This window comes from Lissotriton helveticus, chromosome 5_1, assembly GCF_964261635.1.
Source record: "Lissotriton helveticus chromosome 5_1, aLisHel1.1, whole genome shotgun sequence".
NCBI lineage: Eukaryota > Metazoa > Chordata > Amphibia > Caudata > Salamandridae > Lissotriton > Lissotriton helveticus.
In genome coordinates this window covers 147,789,618-147,808,241 of record NC_136065.1, presented here as the reverse complement: position 1 = coordinate 147,808,241, position 18,624 = coordinate 147,789,618, and the positions used below count along the sequence as shown (strand labels likewise).

General features: G+C 44.5%; 1 protein-coding gene across 4 annotated transcripts in view; it reads right to left on the bottom strand.

Moving 5' to 3' along the window:
* The window catches only part of PPP1R26 (protein phosphatase 1 regulatory subunit 26), a 120,889-nt gene that overhangs the window by 91,569 nt on the left and 10,696 nt on the right, over positions 1-18,624 (bottom strand). For 2 of the 4 annotated variants that reach the window (XM_078641927.1, XM_078641928.1), the window contains 2 exons: positions 16,723-16,816; positions 11,310-14,957 (listed from right to left, as the gene is read on the bottom strand). In XM_078641927.1, coding sequence (XP_078498053.1) covers positions 11,310-14,905 — 3,596 coding nt within the window. In that variant the 5' untranslated portion in view covers positions 14,906-14,957; positions 16,723-16,816. Of the gene's footprint in view, positions 1-10,848; positions 14,958-16,722; positions 16,817-18,624 lie in introns of those variants that run through there. The other 2 variants (XM_078641929.1, XM_078641930.1) reach the window with 1 other exon arrangement.

The following is an 18,624-nucleotide window of genomic DNA, read 5'->3' as shown; positions in this document are numbered from 1 at the left end:
GGCCTCAGGGTTGGACCAGATTTTAACCCATGCCAGGAGCGGCCTGATCTTGATTTGGTCTTTGATATAGGATTCTCCCAGTTCCTCGTGTATAATATAGGATGGGGTGCTTAGTGGTACTTTCAGGATCCTTCTAAAAAAAACTTTCTTCTGCCTGGACCTGGTGTGTATTTGCAAAGCTCCAAACTTCCGACCCATAGGCTGCCTTAACGCAGCATATCGATCTGTACAAATTCATCACTTGGTCCGGGGACCATCCACCCAGTCTTCTCCCATAGCCCATTATAGCCCCTGTCAAAGCCACCAATTTTCAGCATGTTTGTCTACCAGGGATTTAAACTTTAGGAGCTCATCGAATAGTACTCCTAGATAAGAAAGGGCTGGATCAGGCCTATTTTATCGGGGCCAATCTTGAAAACAAATTTCTTATTTGGTCTTGCCCCCGCTAGCATAACATGTGACTTGTGCAGATTTGCTGACAGATCAAGTGTGGCCATAAAACTTACAAATCAATCTCTTGAGCCCCCGCGGTGTTCGGGCTAGCATCACCACATCATCTGCATAAAGCAGGACGGGAATTGGGCGGGAGCCTATTTGTGGTGAATCCACTCCAAGTTTACATAGTTCCCTGTCCAGGTTGTTGATGTACAAAGAGAACAGAAATGGAGCTAAAATGCAGCCCTGCCGCACTCCGCTCCTACATGGAAATGGTAGGGTCTTACTTCCATTTGGTTATAGCGGACAGACGCAGATGTATTCCAGTGTAGGGCCTTAAGGATGTCAACTAGGTCTTGTTCCACCCCTACGTCTATCATCAGGGCCCATAGTTTCTCCCTATTCACGTGATCGAAGGCCGCGGAGAGATCCATGAACCCTAGATAGACCGCCTCCTTGCTGGCTATAGTGTACTTTGCAATCAGGAGGTATAGGTTCAGGCACTGATCCATGGTTGACCTTCCTTCCCTGAACCCATATTGGATATCTGTTATTTGTTGGTTGCTATCTGCCCATTCTGAGAGGCGTTTTAGAATAACACGACCCAACACCTTCGCCGTAACATCAATGAGGGATATTGGGCGATAGCATTGGGGGTCATCCCGGTTCCCTTTCTTAAATATTGGTACAATCGTTGCCGAGGACCAAGAGCGCGGGAGACCTGCCTCTACTGCCGCATTCAAGACCCTCGTGAGAATCGGAACCCACAATTCCACATTACTGAGGTAGAGGTCGGGGGTATACCGTCAGGGCCAGGTGCTTTGTTTTTAGTAAGCTCAAGAATTGCCCCTTCTACTTCTGCCAAGTTAATCTCTAGCCGTGCAGTCCGCTTTAGCCTCTGCCCTTCATCATGATTTGTTTCACCTGTATGATTATACAAGTTCTGAAAGTGTGCCTGCCACTGCTCGGGTAAGATGGTGTTCAGGATTTGTGGGGCGTCTGAGCCTTGGAAGCATGGGTTATTTATGATTTTCCAAAACTCGGACAGGTCTCTTCTATCTGCCGCCTCCCTTAAATCCTCCCAGGCTTGTCTTTGGAGGCTAGATTTGAGAGTTTTTAACATCTTTTTGTATTTCAGTCTGCTTTGGGCTATTCAAGTGTTATCCCTGGGACGCTGTTTTAGGCTACTTTTAAGGTCTTTTTGAGCCTTTGAACATTCTTTATCGAACCATTGAGGTGTAGTGGCTCGTGCCCTGGTATTGGTGGTCTTTAAAAGTCCATCGCTGAGGTGTGCCATCTCCTCGAAAGCAGTCACTACCGCTACTCCCTCTTTATTTAGGTCGAGGCATATATTTATTGCCTCTGACCCTGTAGTTATTAAGCTTTTATAATATTTATCCCCGTCTATTTTGGACCATCTGAGCCTTCTCCCTTGATCGGTTATCCTTTCTGTCTTGTCTACTCTGGGTAGTGTGTTCCTAAGTTTTAAACATTTTAGCTCCACCACCAATGGGTTATGGTCGCTAAATGTGCTATTTTCAATTGCCGCCCTACAGACCCATGTTTTAAGTGTGGGGGAAGTGATTAGAATCAGTCATCCAGGTCTCCTGTAAACATATACCTTGAAACCTGGTGATGTATTTTCTCCATTCCTGTTCATTGTATTTGGCAGCGAGTCCTGCTATGTTCCAGGGTACGATTTTGAGTCCATCTGACCCATGTTTTAAGTGTGGGGGGTAACCATAATAAAATCTATGTACGAATGACATCCTCTCCCCTTAAAAGTTGGGCTGGGTTCTCCGACGCTACTCATCTCAATCATGTTCATTGTGTGGGCCAAATTATACCTTCTCATTACCTTGTCTATTTCCTGCCCCTCTAGGGAGTGTACAAAGTGAGGCCCTTTCTCCACTGTACATCGTGACCAGTCCTTGTTTAGTGGTCTTAAATTCCCGCAAAGGTGGCAATTAAAGTCCTCGACAAGGACGACACAAGGGGCAACTACTGCTTTTGTCTCCGATAGCTGGACATTTAGGAAAAAGTCTAATTCTTTTGTTGCATTTCCCCTACTATTTGCACCTACAGCGTTATACCAGTTTACCAGTAAGATGTTAGACCCTTTAGAGCGAAGGCCTATTGCCTGCATGTTTTGCGATTTACAGTTATAGTTGGACCATACCCCTTTTATCCGGAGATCTACATATATTAGTAGCCCTCCCACCGCTCTCCCCGAGGAGGACCTTTGCGCAGGAACTGGGAAACACTTGTACCCCTCCATGGTAAAGTGATTAGAATCAGTCATCCAGGTCTCCTGTAAACATATAACTTGAAACCTGGTGATGTATTTTCGAAATTCATGTACATTGTATTTGGCAGCGAGTCCTGCTATGTTCCAGGATACGATTTGGAGTCCATCCTGCCAGTCTGGTATGTTTACCCCAGCCCCGGGTGGGTAATTGGTCCGTTCTCCCTCAGCTATAGTTATACCATTTGGGGCATATACAGTGTCTGACCTAGTCCCTTCAATTATCTCTGAGCTGGAAGCGTCCCACATATCTTTCCTCAATGCCTCAGGATCTGTAAGCTGGGTTTCCCATTTTTTCTCTGGTTCACCCTTCTCGCTACATCCCTCTCTCATACTTTCTCCGGGGGTAGTGTGTTTCCCTTCAATGTGGACTTTTTTAATAAGTTTTCCCTTGATAGATTGAGATGGAGAATTTCCATCCCATAGGAGTCAATCCACCTCCTCCAATACACTGAACCTATTCCAGTGGGCTTGTAATGGATTTATAAGTTTGTGTGGGAAGAAGCCCTCCCCCGGTGCTCGCCACTGTTGCATTCTGTTTGATGGACCATAGTGGCTCCTCCTACAAGGAGCCCTGTTAGGGTGAACTAATCTCCAGGGTGGGGTGGAATAGAAGTATGACAGGTGTAGTGGATGTATTTGGGTGCCTGGTCCACCCGGGGGGGGCATTGCAGATATGATTCACAGCAGAGGCATCCCTAAAGTTTATTACTATGATGTCTCCTGCTACGGTTTTTGGTCCCTCTCCAATCCACTCCACTCTTGACAGTGAGTATTTCCCCTGAGATGTTTGAGGGTAATGGTCTATTTGCACTTAGCCATTGCATGCACTTGTTTTTTAAGTCAGAGTGATTTTCTCTTCTCCCTTGATCTAAGGGCGGAACTCCTGTAAGTGCAACAACAAAGGGCAGAGCTTCCGGGGGAAGGTTAATAGTCGGCAGTCGTGCTGGACCGGCTTTAACTGGTACATTTCTTGTTTTGGGCAAACTGTTTTTAATATCATATCTGCCCTTCTTGGGGTTGGGACCGAATTTATCGATGTTGGGGTTAGGGTTTCCTGCTCCCTGGTGGATCTGGCCATGAGTAGGGGTTGTGGGACGCGGGGGTGGTGGAGCTCTAATGGTCTTGGCGGTGGTTATGGATGTTCCTCTATTTATGTTCCGTGTAGGAGATTTTCCTGGTGATGCTACCTTATCCCTATGTGTGATTCTTGCTGTGCCGCTCTGCTCAGATGGGGCTAGATTACTTGTGGGATTCAAGGGCTTTGTGGATCTACCCCCCTGTTTAAAATGGAAGCTAATCTGTCAATCTTAGACACCAAAGGTTTGATGTGGGAGACAATAGTCTGTTCCAGGAATGCCTGTAGGTCAGCCACCATATTAGTGACCCAGCAAGGTATACCTGGTGTCAATTGCTGCGTGTTGGTTGTTGGCGTCACCAGGTTATGATTTGTTATGTTTTCTTTCCCCCATTTTCTTTTTTGGGAAGCTGTCTTTTCTCCTTCTGGGACATGATTTGCTTGTTTTGGGGATTTCCGATCTGGGAGATGGATTCAGATCTATAGGGGTGTCCTCCACCACTATGGGGGTCTCTGTGGGTGCCTGTGCGCAGGGAAGCTCAACATAGGACGATGTTAAATATGAGCTTAAATCAGGGCCATTTGTTACAATAGCTGAGCAATCCCCTCCTGGATCTTGAATGCTAACAGTGGGTGTGAGTGAGAACCTTCTCTCTGTGTTTTCAATTGCCGTTGCAACCACCCCTATGGTTTGTTGTAGCATCCTATCTATTGCAGTTAAGCTAGGTAAGGGCTGCGGCATAGCCGCTTGCAACCTGGTGTTTGGGCGCTTTATAGCACTTTTTTCCCCTTTTACCCGCATTACTCATTATTTACAGGCGATTGCTGATTCAGTGGTGTGAGTAGCAGGGGTCCCCCACCGACTCAGTATTTATTTCTACAAGGCTAGGACCTGGGCCGGCTTTGCAGGCATGTGGAGCCAAGGGGTTATATAAGTTGGTTGACAGTACCGTTAGTTGATAGTAATCTAGGCGTCGTCAGCGTCCACTGCAGGTGGAAGAGGGAATGCCCGGCCCGGCCTCCGAAGGCCACAGAGGGTCCGCCCTTTGCCCGCAAGTTACCACTTGTTAATGAACTCCTGGTGGTGAAGGGAGGGGCTGCCTCGACACTCCGAGCCCCGCTGGTACCTGGGGCAAGTAGTCCTTGCCTGCAATCAGCCCCCTGCAGCCTTTCGTAAATGATGAAGCATGTCCCGCGAAGCAGGACTCGCGGAAAGCTTTTGAAGACCTGTTAATGGAGGGAGGGGCTGCCTCGACACTCAGAGCCCCACTGGTACCTGGGGCGAGTAGTCCTAGTCCTTGCCTGCAATCAGCCCCCTTTTCATTTTAAGTTCAGCTCCTAAGTATTCAAAGGTTGTGTAGTCAGTGTTACTAATTATGGAGAGTTGAAGTTCTTTTTTAAATGCTAGTCCTGCCCCTATTTTTCCAGGTCTGTCTTTTCTAAGAATAGAATAACCAGGGGGGTGCAAGACGGTCAAGGATGGGTGTAGAGTGATCTTTGAGCCAGGTTTCTGTGAGGAAGGTGATGTCAGTATCTTCGTTAAGGATAGTTTCTGAAATTTCGGTTGCATGCCAGACAGCCGAGCGGCAGTTCACAAGCATGCAGGTAAGGGATTTAGGGTTGGAGTTAGGGGCGTGGCATCGTTGATTGGCAGTGAGTTGAGGAAGGGGTCTGGGGGGAGCTAGGAGAACAGTGGATTCTGCTAGTCCCTATGATAACAGGAATGTTGGAGTGAGGGGAGGAAAGATCTTTAAGTGGGGGTTTGTTAAGGTAGGAGATGCAGAGGTCAGAGCGGAGTAGTTACTCCAGGTTCAAAGGGGTCTGTGAGAATGGGAGTGTAGAGGCGTTAACTAAAGCTGTGGAAACTGGCGTTTTCGAAGTCTAGCACATGGAGCAGCTGGCCTAGAGGGGCGGGTTCCAGATTTGTAGGAGTGAGGGGGAAGGGAGAGAGGTGAAGGGAAAGTGTGAGGACACGTGGTAACAACATTATGGGTGGAAGTGTAGTTTGGGGAGGCAGGACAGGAAGGGCTATGTCGTTATGGGACGATTAAGAGGAGGTTGAGGGGGGTTAGAGAGGTGATAGGGTGTTGGAGGGGGAGGGTCATTAGGGGACATGGGAGTTTGCGTGAGTGCATTAGAGGAGTTGAGGGGGTGGTTTCAAGAGAGGGTGATACAATAAAAGTCAAGGAAAGGGATGTGTCATTAATGGTAAGTGTGTCATGGGGTGTGGAGTTTGACTCTGGGAGGCGGGGAGAGCTGGGAGGGGGAGGTGGGAGCGGGTGAGGGGGGGGAAGAATTGAGTCGGGGGAGAGTTCAATAGAGGGTGACAGACTAGATGTAGTTGAAAGGGAAGTGTCATTAGGGAGAGGATTTGGAGTTGGGCGGCTGTAAAGAACCAGGATGGGTTTTGCGATTGTGTAGGTGTTGGGGGAGGAGTAGGTAGGGACAGCTGGTAAGAGAGAGTGCTGAAATGGAGTTCGAAAATGGTAAGGTGGTGTTCTGAAGCTTGAATCAGGATGTTTCCAGTTTTGTAAATGGAAATGTCTATTTCACCAGGGAAAAGTGAGGTTGGAGTAGTGGAAAATTTGAAACCATAGGGGATTTTTTTTTTTTTTTTAGAGCGCGTAGTCACCCGTAGGTATCCCAGCGCTAGGATCAGTACGACTGGGGGGGGTCAGCGGGGGCAGGGGAGGACAAATTTTGATTGTGTTAGATACTGGGAGGAGGCGCAAAAAGGTGCTCTTCCATTTGGAGGGGCGTTTGGTGTAGAACATATAGTTAGTTTTAATGGGGGAGGGGAGGCTGTGGTAGTTGTCTTCAATTAGGGTTTCCAGATGCCGGATTAGTAATTTATGTTTAAAATTCTTTTTGGCATTTTTTGAAAGGTTGGGAGGGTAGGGAATGGTCCAAGAGTTGGGTCCATTTTTGATGAGGGCAGGGTGTTTGTCGGTTAGGGCAGGAACAGGTTGTGATGTGGGGACGGGATTGAGGTGGGACATGATAGGGAAATTTGGCTGGGGGAGAGTGAGTGAGCGAGAGAGGAAAAAAAAAAAGGGGGGAGGAATGCTGAAAAAGGATGTTTGGGTAAGAGCAAGGAGGGAGTGGGAAGGGGTAAGAGGGTGGGGTTAGTTTTAGTTTTCACAGCAGCAAATCGGGGGGGTTAGAATGGAGAGGAATGGCGGGTGAGGATTAGAAATTTTGGGCAAGACAGAGGCGGCGGGGGGATATTCGGATTGGAAGGCTACAAATTGTGAGCGGAGAAGGTCGAGGTTGGTGTACAAGATGGGGCTGGGTGTTAATGGAATAGGGGGAGCAGTGGGTAGGGGTATGGGTTAAGAGGAGGTATGCGGGGGGTTAAGCTGAGGTCTGATTCAGAATTCGAATAGGTAGTAGTGTTTCTCTGTGTGCGAAGTATGGGGGATACACTGCTTAGCAGAGTGGGAAGAGAAAAGAGGAGTCATTGAATAAATAGGGAGGTGTGTGGTAATGAAGGCAAGGCAAACATCAACAATTGTAGCAAGCATAAGAACTAAACAGGCAGTTTAAGACGCATACATGATTTGATGAAATAGTAAATGGCTAAGAGGGGAGGAGTGAAATTGGTGAGAAGCAAAAAGGAGAAAGCCATAGGATTGATTAGGGCATAGGACCATTACAGGCGGATTATGGTGCATATGCATCAGATTAGAAAGTGAAGGGGAGTTGAAGGACAGTGAGGGTAAGGAAAAGAAACAGTTATATAGGTCATAAAATCTTACATTCAATTTGAGGTACATGCAGATCTAATTAAATAACAAGGAGGAAGTACAAGGGAAAAAAGAGCACATAGGGAAAATAAATGAGAGAAGGGGCAGGATTTTGTGAGAGATCAGAACAGGTAGTTAAAGTGCATGTAGGTAGGGTAGTAATGGGAGAGATAATTGGCAGTGAGGATGGAGAAAAACAAGAATAGGTTAGGGCAAAAGCTTAATAACAATGAGGAGATACGTAGGAAAGAGTTATACGGGAAGATTAGGTTCATAATGGTACAACAGAATCAAAGTAACCGCAATAGTGTTTTTGGGAATGAATTAGGAACTCAAGCCAAGGATTGTCAGGGGCAGTTGGCGAGGTTTGGAATGGTCAGGCCCCTAAGAGATTGCCTAAGATCTTGGTCTTAGAGATCAGGGCAAGGGAACAGAGCGTGTCCCTGTGTTGTGGCAAAAATGAAGATAAGGAGCTCGGTGACCTGCTGCATGTCACAGAATGCCGGTTTCGGCTGTCGAGGGTCAGCCTGGTCATGGCCCCAAAGGAGTGTCTTAGAGCGTGGTGTCCTGTGGGATTCAGATCCGAGGGTCATGGGTGGAATGCATAGGATTACTTGGACCCTCCCCCAGGTGTCAGCACCGTTCAGAGCCTCACTTTTTTTTTTTCAAGTGATGAAGTATCGGTGGGCCCATAACAGCGGGGCGGGTGTGGGTGAGGGAGAGGAGGAGGCGGCGGCGGCTAAGGAGGGAACCCAATCCAGCCGGGGGATTTAGGTAGGTTGTTAGTGAGCCGGAGACATGCAGAAACTCAGATGTTCGTGTGTTGGGGCAAAAAGAGGGACCCTTTAAGCACCAGGATGCAGGAGCGGGTTCTAATCTTCAACCGCGACTCCAAAGCACCAGTGGCTGCTAAAATACCAGAAGTCCAGCAGTGAGGCCTCGGCGGGGTAAAAGCCCAGTGAAGGCCTGGAAGAGGGTTGGGGGGGAATGTTTCACGTCGAATGCAGGCCGGAGAGCCCACCCGGGTCGGAACCAAGCGGTGTTTTCACCTTCGGAGACAGGAGCAGGCTTAAAACGTGGACTTCAAAAACATCTGCGGATGTCAGCTTTCAGGGAGTCAAGCCGTGAGGCATCTGCGGCGACTGCCCAAAGAAACCTCACGATGTCATGGTCGGTCTGAAGTAAGGGCAGCGTTGGACCTTCGAATGCAGCTCAAGACGGCGGTGGCTGTCTAGATCCTTTGGTGAAGGAGGGGCCTCGTCCGAAGAAGTCCCAGGGTAGTCCTGCATTGATCGGAGGTTGGGGGAGCTCGTCAGTGCGGCTGGAGAGGAACCGTGTTGCTCTTCAGCGAAAAGGTTGGCCTCCTGGAGGATCCACTATTGGCACCGACCTTGAGGCAAACAGATTCATCATCCGGGACCTCTGGAGAGACTCGGCGTCCGAGGAAGGCCTGTCTGATCCGGGTGGTGAGCAGCAGGGAGTCACTGCACAGGCCTACCAGGTCCCCAGCGAGGACCGAGGGGTCCTAGCGGGCTCTGTTCTGTCATCAGCCTCACGGGACCTCGGGGCAGTCTCGGCGAGTCTCTGGCGAGCAGCAGGGAGTCATTGCACGGGCCTACCAGGTCCCGATCAAGGGGTCCCAGCTGGATCAACTCTGGCATCGGCCCCAAGGGACCTTGGGCCGTCTCGGCAAGTCTCCGGCAAGCAGCAGGGAGTCACTGCACAAGCCTACCAGGTCCCAGGAGAGAATAGAGTGGTCCCAGCTGGCCCAACTCTAGCATTGGCCCCAGGGGACCTCGGGCCGTCTCTGCGAGTCTCCAGCAAGGATCAGGGAGTCACTGCACGGGCCTACCAGGATCAAGGCGAGGATCGTGGAGTCCCAGCGGGGTTCTTGTAGAGAGCTTAGGGAGGAGTGATTCCCGCGTGAAACGTAACATATTACTCAAAAACCTAATGAGAGAACACAGACACACAAGCAAATGACAGCAGGGTGTGAACCCTTGGGTGATACAGGTTCTAGAAACTTGCTTAATTCACCCTTTATTATGGAACTTTTCATTCAATCGTACCACGGAACACCTCTCCTACAGGCTTCCCAGCCCCTTGTCAAGGACCAGCCAGATCTCAAAAATGTTTACACACGGGAATTCCACATTCAGATCAGTATAAATCTTGACTTCGCCACAGCAAATAAATAAGCAGGCTAGCCTGCCAAGAATTTGGCTTCCAATCAAGATTACAGCTGTATGTCCACAAAGCATAGCCCCGTCTCATCATATTGGTGCTGTATCCAAGTAGACCGGGCATTGTGCTACAGAAAAGGATTATTGTCTAATACTGCTAAAGCCTACTGCAGTATGGACTAAAACTGCAGACTTATTGATAAACAAGTATGCCAGGGACACAATACTTCGAGCAAACAAAGTGGATTACCTCAGCCGTACACATGCCAACATTCTACTCCAATATGCCGAGTAGTACACGCAAAGGGAAAGAACATACACATGCCAAACGTGTATGCCACAATGAGGGTCAATTAGGAATATGAAACCTACTTACCTGGAAGTTGGCAATATGAAATATCATGTCAATGCATGTTTGAAAAATAATACGGTACAACACATGCTCCATGGCACCATGTAATTTGACAAAGGCAACAGTTTAAAAAGTCGGATATTTAGTAAGGTGCTGAAAGTAGAATGGCGATGTCTCTGGCTTAGAAAAGGAATATCAATTTCAGAAAGATTTGGCTCTTTGACCAAGAATCATCACCCTCCAGTGGTGCAATAAAAAAAAAGCGTGGAAGGTAAACAAACAGGTCTTTCATTCTTGTGATGAGGTTTGGTAGACATTCAAGTGCTTGGTTATTTAATCTAATGAATTAATGTTTTAGGGACTAGAGAGATACAATGGTGTAAAAAAGCCCACTAAGTGAAACAACACTCACCCATTACTTCGCTTCCTGATCATTATCCAAAAATCAAATAAATGTTTCATTAAATGTATATGACTTAGTACACCACTTACTCATTCAAATTGATATCACGGAGTCAGTCATTTCTACGAAATAGGTGTCATATTCTTGACAATGGACATGAAGCAAAGGCAACATTTATACTGCAAACTATTTAGTAAGATCTTGCTGATATCCATAACTCAATCAGAAAATTCATCAAAGATCATATTATTTAGTTTGAAGATGATGATAAAGGTGTGTTGAGGGGAATGAATAACATTTGAAAAAATGTAAGTTAGAAGCAAGAGCGACACGTAGGCTCTCCAACTGCATATGAAAATTAATATTGCATTTATTTATAGTTCGTTCACTTTCTGATGTCAAACTACCAAAAAGCATGTTTAGTAACACCACAAGGCTGAAGATGAATAGCATCTGCGTTTTATGCTGTAGTATTACACCACAAACTGAATGCAATCGTTAGATCACATAAAACATGTTCATCACGTTGGTGCAATTGCTAGGCAAGACGAAGCGGATTACAGTATGTATGCCATGTAAAATGATCCATTATCAAAAGTTAGTTAAAGCACTTAAATAATCTTTACAAAATTCTACAAAAATGACTTCCTTCTAAGCAGGTTATACCTACCAAGAGAATGACATATGTACATTAAAGTTACATTTTTTCATTGTGCGCTGAAATAGTCTTTACCCTAACCCTTACAATGCATCAAAATGTATACAACTCATGATATCTACAATGGCTGATATGCAAAAAGTACTTACAAATTAGAGCCCTTTCCTTTTTCTCCTGAATCTTTGTTCTCAACACAAGTGTTAAATCTACACGAGCCTGTATCTACAGCTTCCTCTCTTTGGTCCACTCTGTGAGTATACTTCAAATAAGTGCATTCTAACTGGCTTTGAGGCTTCAAGTTTACTGGGTGACTTTCATTAAGGACCTTTTGACTGCTGCTTCCCATTATCTCACTTGTCTTATTAGTAATGTTCACATTTTCTGTACAGAAGGCCGACTTCTGTCCTGGACATGCTACTGCCTTTATAGACTGCTGCTCTTTGAGCACACTTAAATGCAGTGGTTGTGGTAACTCTTTCATGCTAGAGTGGCTTTCCTTGCTAACTACTGGATCTACTGCATGCATTTTTCTTGAACTGGCCTGATCAAGGGACAAAGCACCAAGTGTCTGCTCTTTCAAATTTTCACTCTTAAGAATGCCCAATTTCTTGGGCTCTGTGGAAATTACAGGTATCGTAATTAATTGCTTCACGGGTTCTTTTCCCTTATGAACCTCTGAACTTTGTGTAGTTTTAGCAGTTTGCCCATCCAGTCCAAAAGCTACCTTTCTAAGAAGAGCCTGTGCATGACTCTGCCTTGTGGATGGAACAACACTGTATACATGCTGCCCATTAACAACTACAGTTCTCACCTTCCCTGGAATGTACTGTACGCCAGCTACAAAATTCCCTAAAAAGGTGACTGGAAATGTACTTTTTGAAATGTCAGCACTTAATACAATTTGTCTAAAATTGTTGTTGCCCAGCTTTTCCTGGTGCGCATTCGTGTCTTTATGAAGAATTGCGCCTGTTTTCCCACACGGGCTATTTACTTCATTGGGAATTAGTGTATTTTTCCGAGGAGTTTGTATTTTCACACCATGAGTGGATGTTTCACTTGTGCATGATTCACTCGGTTTTCCTTCACTATCATTCAATTGGTGTGAAGCTACACTGGAGTCTTGACTCTGCTCCTTTGGTTTCTCAATGCTCATTTGGTGCCGCGGCAGGACCTCCTCCTTTCCTTTCTCGGGTGAGTTCGATACAGCCAGAGGATCTCCAGGTTGTACATGACTGACAGACTCTTTGGCCTTTTCAGCCAAAAACTTCCTAATTTCTAGTTCAATGCTATCATCACTGTCCACCGAACTGCTGTCATCGCTTTCCACAATGCACTTTTGCATCAGGGATTCACTTGTAGAAGTGGTACACACAGGATTTGGTGCATCAACTTTCTGTAAAATATCCGATGCTGAAGCGATGTCCGTCTTCGTTGCAGTTTCCTTTTTCTCCTTCACGTGGTCATCTGAAACATTCACCTCATTTTGTTGCATCTCTTTGGGTTTCAAAAGACAGCTTTTCAATGCACCAGGGCATTTCAATGAAAATTCTTTTTGTTTCAAGGCATCAAATGTCTCCAAATCCTGCATTTCAGTTTCGCCAAATCTAACTTTTTTCTTACAGTGCAACTTTTGGTCCTTTGTCCTTTTCTTACATTTTCGCTTTGATCGGAGTAGATCTTTGATTGCAGCATCAAGATCTTCATCACTGTCCAGTGAGCTGCTTTTATCACCCGAACAATTGCGTTGTCTGGTTCGGAAACGACCCCTCTCGTGACCTCCTCCATCAAAAGAAGCCCGGGGCGGCGTCATGTCACCTGAAGCAACTACATGACAAGAAGCCGCTGTGAATCCAGCGGTTACTGCTGGTTGTGCACACTTACCAAAAAGGCTATCTTGAAAGGCTTTTGCACCATTGTTCAAATCATTTTCACTATGGCGCAGGCGACTTAACTCCCCCTGTCCCGTCACCTGAGAGGACTCTACTGTTGTGTCAATATTTTCCTTTTCACTAGGTGCAGTTTCTCTTTTCTCTTTCTTTAGTTTCCTTTTGTGAGACAGGGACAGCTTTTTCCCAGGTGGAGAGGTTTTACAGCTGATGATAGGTTTGCTCTGTGGTATCGTTAGAGTTCTACTAGGATCCTCAGATTTTAAGCTGCATTCAGATTGTGCTTTTTGAGCCAAGAACGACCGGATTTCTTGTTCGATGCTGTCATCACTATCCACTTCACTGCTATCGGTTTCTGAATGATGCAGGATACAATGGGAATTAACAGTACTTTCATAAGAGTTAGGATAGTTTTGCACTGGGGCTGGAAATATAGTCTTTGAAATGTCAAGTATGGCCTCAGCACACAGCAGTTCTGCTGCAGATTCTGCTCTGCGAGAGCCCATCAATGAAAATTCCCTTTGTACAATCTTATCCTCTGGTGGTAAAGATGGTAGGTTGTGTTTAAGTGCTTTAGGATTTGGGCTACAGGCCCTGATCAACTTTTGGTCAGTTGACTTGGTATTAATCCGCTTTCTTTTTGTGCATGTCTTTTTAGGTTCTTCTACTACAAGGCCTTTTAAGGAAATTGGTGTGATAGAATCAGCAGGGTTGGTTACGTGAAACTGATTTTTTAACGAACTACTGTGTTGCACGGTGAATTTACCTTCCTTTTTCTGTTTCTCCATTTGAAAAAGCTTTATGGCCTCCTCAATACCATCATCGCTGCTTGACCCAGAGGACTCATCCATTGGGTGTTCCACAGTTGGTTCTGATGCAGCATCAACTACTCGTCTCTGTTCTAACATAGAACACCTAATGTTTGACATTTTAACAGCAGTTGCATTGTCCTTTAGACTCTTGGAGCTTGCAATCGATGTAGAATTTAGACACCTGGACTGTGGCCTGCTTTTGATTGCCTTGGGCTTCCCAAAGACAAATTGTTCAGCGTTTTGTTTCAAAATAGTGCAATTTTTTTCAGGCCCTCCGGTGTATTTCTCAGGTTTAACCTTGGGAAGGGATTCGGTTTTCTTACCAGAAGTAGACCCAACCTTGCTGTTTTCCATTCGTTTCTTCTCAATTAAGAACTGTTCAATTTCAGCTCTAATACTGTCTTCAAAAGAATCATCACTGTCATCGCTGTCAGGAGAAACATGATGGAGCTTTTCACAGATTTCTAAACTGGCCTCACTGTAGCTTTCTGAATCTCTTCCAGCCATCCTATCTTGAGGTTTGCTTAGCTGTGAAACCCTAGATTTGAAATATTTATCGCTGTCAATAGTTCTAGAGCACTCTATAACTGAAGAATGCGAAGGACCACTTTCACCTTTAGTTTTCAAGTATTCTTGAATGGCTTCCTCAATATCGCGGTCAACAGAATCATCGCTGTCAGAATCCAACACCAATGGTCCAAACGCTATGTTCTCTTCCTCAGTGTTTCCAATCTGACTTGGTAAGCCAACCGTGACACATTCCTGGGACTGAACTTTAACCACTCTGGCATTTACTGCAAATCCATCAACACATTTATCTCCATGCCTGTTCTTTTGCATAATGCACTCGTACTCATTGTTCATGTCAAGTGAAGATTCGTCAGTCTGTAGGTTGGTGATGATCATTTGCACTTTTGCATTGATAGGGGTTCCAGCAATATCCTCCTCCGATTCAGAAAACTGCACAGGAAATTTATAGCTATTTGCTCCAAAAGTCCCCCATTTTGTCTGCAGAGCAACCACAGGAGGGGGATTCATTAGAAACATTCTAGCAAAAGTTGAAGTCTGGACATAAAATACTTCAAACCAGCCTCACATCCTAAAAGAGAAAAGAACAGTGAATAGGTGTTAGAATATAACCGTAACAGCATTTTATTAGTCTCACATTTGCATGGTGGTTTAGCACCTTGCAAAACTCTATAAGCACATCTAATAAATAACCAATCAAATCTATCATCTCATGAACTCCTCACTACCCACCTTAAAGCAATAAAATAATCACTCACTTTAAAACATCCAACCTCAATATTGCCCCTATTCCTTCCGCTGTACATATGCACAACAGGCCATTTACAAAGAGTAAGTAACTGAAATAAAGTGGAACAAACCCATATTTTAGACCTGCCAAGCTTTAAAGGTTTTAAGAAGGTGCAAGGGTTAAGAAAAAGAAATAGGTCGATTTGACAAAGAGTATCCCAAAACAAGGCTGCTAAGCATACAATAATGTAACTATCTGCTATGGGAAATACATAGCTAGACTGTCACAATGTCAATTTGAAAATCTTGCTAATAAATATTTATTCCATATTTAAATCGTATGGAGAAAACACCCACAGCAACAAGATAATGTACATTTTTAGTTTTGCTGATTTGCCAACCTCTTGGTTTTGTCAGTGTTTGTGTTTTGATGGCCACCGAGCACATACAGGCTAATCATCTTGAATTTGTGTCTCTTTTGCATGATGAAAAACTATTACATGGTGTCCACCATGCATGCTCAGCAGCACTTAGTAAAGAATGTTCATATAGAATAAGCAAATGCATTGCTAGTATATGTATGCTTGTTAGCCATTTTTTAAAATACAGCATAAGAAAAACCATTAGAAAATGGATGGAGTGCATGCGTATGTTTGGTGGTCCATCTTCGATTTTTCTTTCTTTATGTAGGTGACACTATTGTCTTTGACAATGCCTGTGAGGCAATTCAACATGCAAAGGCAAAAGCACGAGCAGCTACAATTTTAAGACATCATGCATGCTAAGAACACAGAGACAGCACACTGATCTGAAAAGCATGGGAGATGTTACCACAAGGGACTACTCAAAGTCTGTCCCATCACAAAAACCAATGCAAAAAATAATGACAATGTTATGTAACCTTACACAAAATGCCCTAGTTCTAAGGAAAGCCTGTACAACTAACTGCAAGTTAAATAAGGTCAATGCCTGAAGGGGGGCTGACCAAAAGCCCACTTTCTGTATTGTATGTCTGTGTACAAAATTCCTGGAAACACAAAGTCACAGACAGACAAATTGATCAAGACCATAAAAGAAATCAATGCTGCAACACTACTAATTATGGCTGCTTGTTAAAACCTTGTGCTCTACATAAACTAATTAAAAGTATCGTGTGGCGTCACGTAATCTATTCAAATAGGAACAGTACTAAAGGATGTAAAAGCAATGCCATGACCCCAATATGAAGCAGGCTCCATCGTGGCAATGCAAATGTAGAGAATCCTTTTTGAAATTATAGGTACCATGAATAGCAGAGAATGCTTAAAAAGATGTTCAAAAAGACAGAGTTGGATTTGGCAGGAAAGAAGCCACTCTCACTAGAAGAAACGAAGCAAGCACAGGTGACTAGAAGAAAAAAAGTTCCAAATGAACACACAAAAAAAAAGAAACAAAAAGGTAATCTTAAATGTGCTTAGTGTACATAGCTAGTCTAGGAAGCTTAGGAACACAACCTATTCCCACGTAATGCAGATACTTTACTTGAGAATGTTCAAAGAATTAGGAGCATTAAAAGTGGCAAGAAATATGCATGAAATCCCTACAATTGCTGAAGCCAATTAGCTTACTTCTAATTAGTTCCGATTGGTCCTTGTCAACCATGGATGCAGGCAACTTCTCGAGATGAAACATCAGCCAAAAATCTATTACGGTTTCATTGACCTGCCAAAATAATAACGAAATGGTGAAAAACAATTTTAAAAAGTGTGTATCTCAGGTAATATAAATCAAGCTACGAAGCACAAAAAGCGATAACAAAGTATTGAATTTAGACTATTGATTCCTAAATAAACTGAGGGCAATATACAAACGATGTTTATTACATTTGGGATCATCTCACAAAACATTTCAGGGACGTTTACAAAAAGTAACATTTATATTTTCCAAGACTTTCCAACCCAATATTCGGTTACGTGTCCTATGAGTGGACTATGATCAACATGTTTCAGATAAGAACTTCATCCAAGATCCAGGAGAGCTAAAGGTGGAGGTAAACCAGGGAGTGGGTGGAGGGGGTGCTGGGAAAGAGGGGGATAAACAGGCAAGAGGGTTGCAATAGCAAAGCACCTACAGAGGCTGTTAGGACCCTGGGCTAACAGTCACACCAGCTGGCTCTTCGACCATACGATTGCTTTATGAACATGTGTAGAGTAGGGGATAAGTGGGGGAAAGCATGCAGGGGAACCAGTACGTCAGCCCTCAACTTCTGCTCACTGCAATTAAGAAAGCCAGTGGCCTTTTGCAGGATGTGCCTTACTTTCACTTCTGGTTAGGGCATCTCATCATTTTTTTTGCTTTTACTTTCTGAAACATGAATCCCAGTTAGCCACTTGAGTGGTTTCTTCCGCCAATTATTGATGCCACTGCTAAGAGTTCTGCCTCTCACCTTTTCACCAGAGCTCGTATCCACTGCTCTATCTGTGGAGGCGTTAGCTTCACAGTGCATGGCTATAGCCATTGTAAAATGGACAAATATGCAACCAGTGAATATTGCTTCTACTTTATTTTTCCTAGTGCAAGGCCTCAATCCTAGTAGAACTGCTGCGGAGGTCTTGGTCACTGTTCTGTTTGTTACCTGGGATATAGTCTCCCAGTTTCTCACAATGTTTGTGCATCCCAGGAACATGTGCAACAGGTATGTAGCACTAGGGCTGCACCTATGGCATAGGTCAGGAACAGTTTTGTATATCCCATGGAGTCTACGACACATTATGTAAATGCAGTGTGCAAATTTAACAGAATGAATGTAAATCCAGAAGTCTGAGAGATCATTTTGGAGAGCCCCACTACCTTTCGCCATTCTAACTCTTTGAGATCCATCCCAAAGTCTTTTGGCCATTACTATAGGTATAATCTTGCTCTCCTCTCCATAAAAACGCTTTGTATCTAGTACAACATGCGTCCTTAGGATTACTGTACTGTAAGGCCACAGTTACCTCACAATGTGCAGTAGTAGGTTAAATGTAAGGAGCTGCCCCACTTCTCTCGACAGGCATCCCTTATGGTGTGAAAGGTATGTAATAGGTCTGTCACAGATTGATTAATGTCTGCATGTCTACTTCTTCCCAACCCACCCTGTCTAGACCAGATACCAGTCATACCAATCCAAGCAAACATTTATAAAAAAAAAAAAGAAAAAAACACCACAGATGATGGTTAGACACCTTTACTGAACGCTTGTGCAATTTAGTTTGAAAATTAAATGTTCAGAACAATGTTTGCAACGTAAAAAGGACAACGGTTGCCGTTTTATTAATCTGCAGAGCATTTAAAAAGGGCATATTTAAATAAACATGTTTGAGAGAGACTAATATTTTCGAAAATAAACTCATTGTTAAGCTAACATGGTTAGTGTAAACCCAATACAGGCTCCATTCTTAATTAAAGTCACAGAAGTGCAAATGATGGCTTATGGCCTTGCATTGTTGCAGGTAAGAATTACTAGATTTTTTTTTGGGGAAGTGATCTCT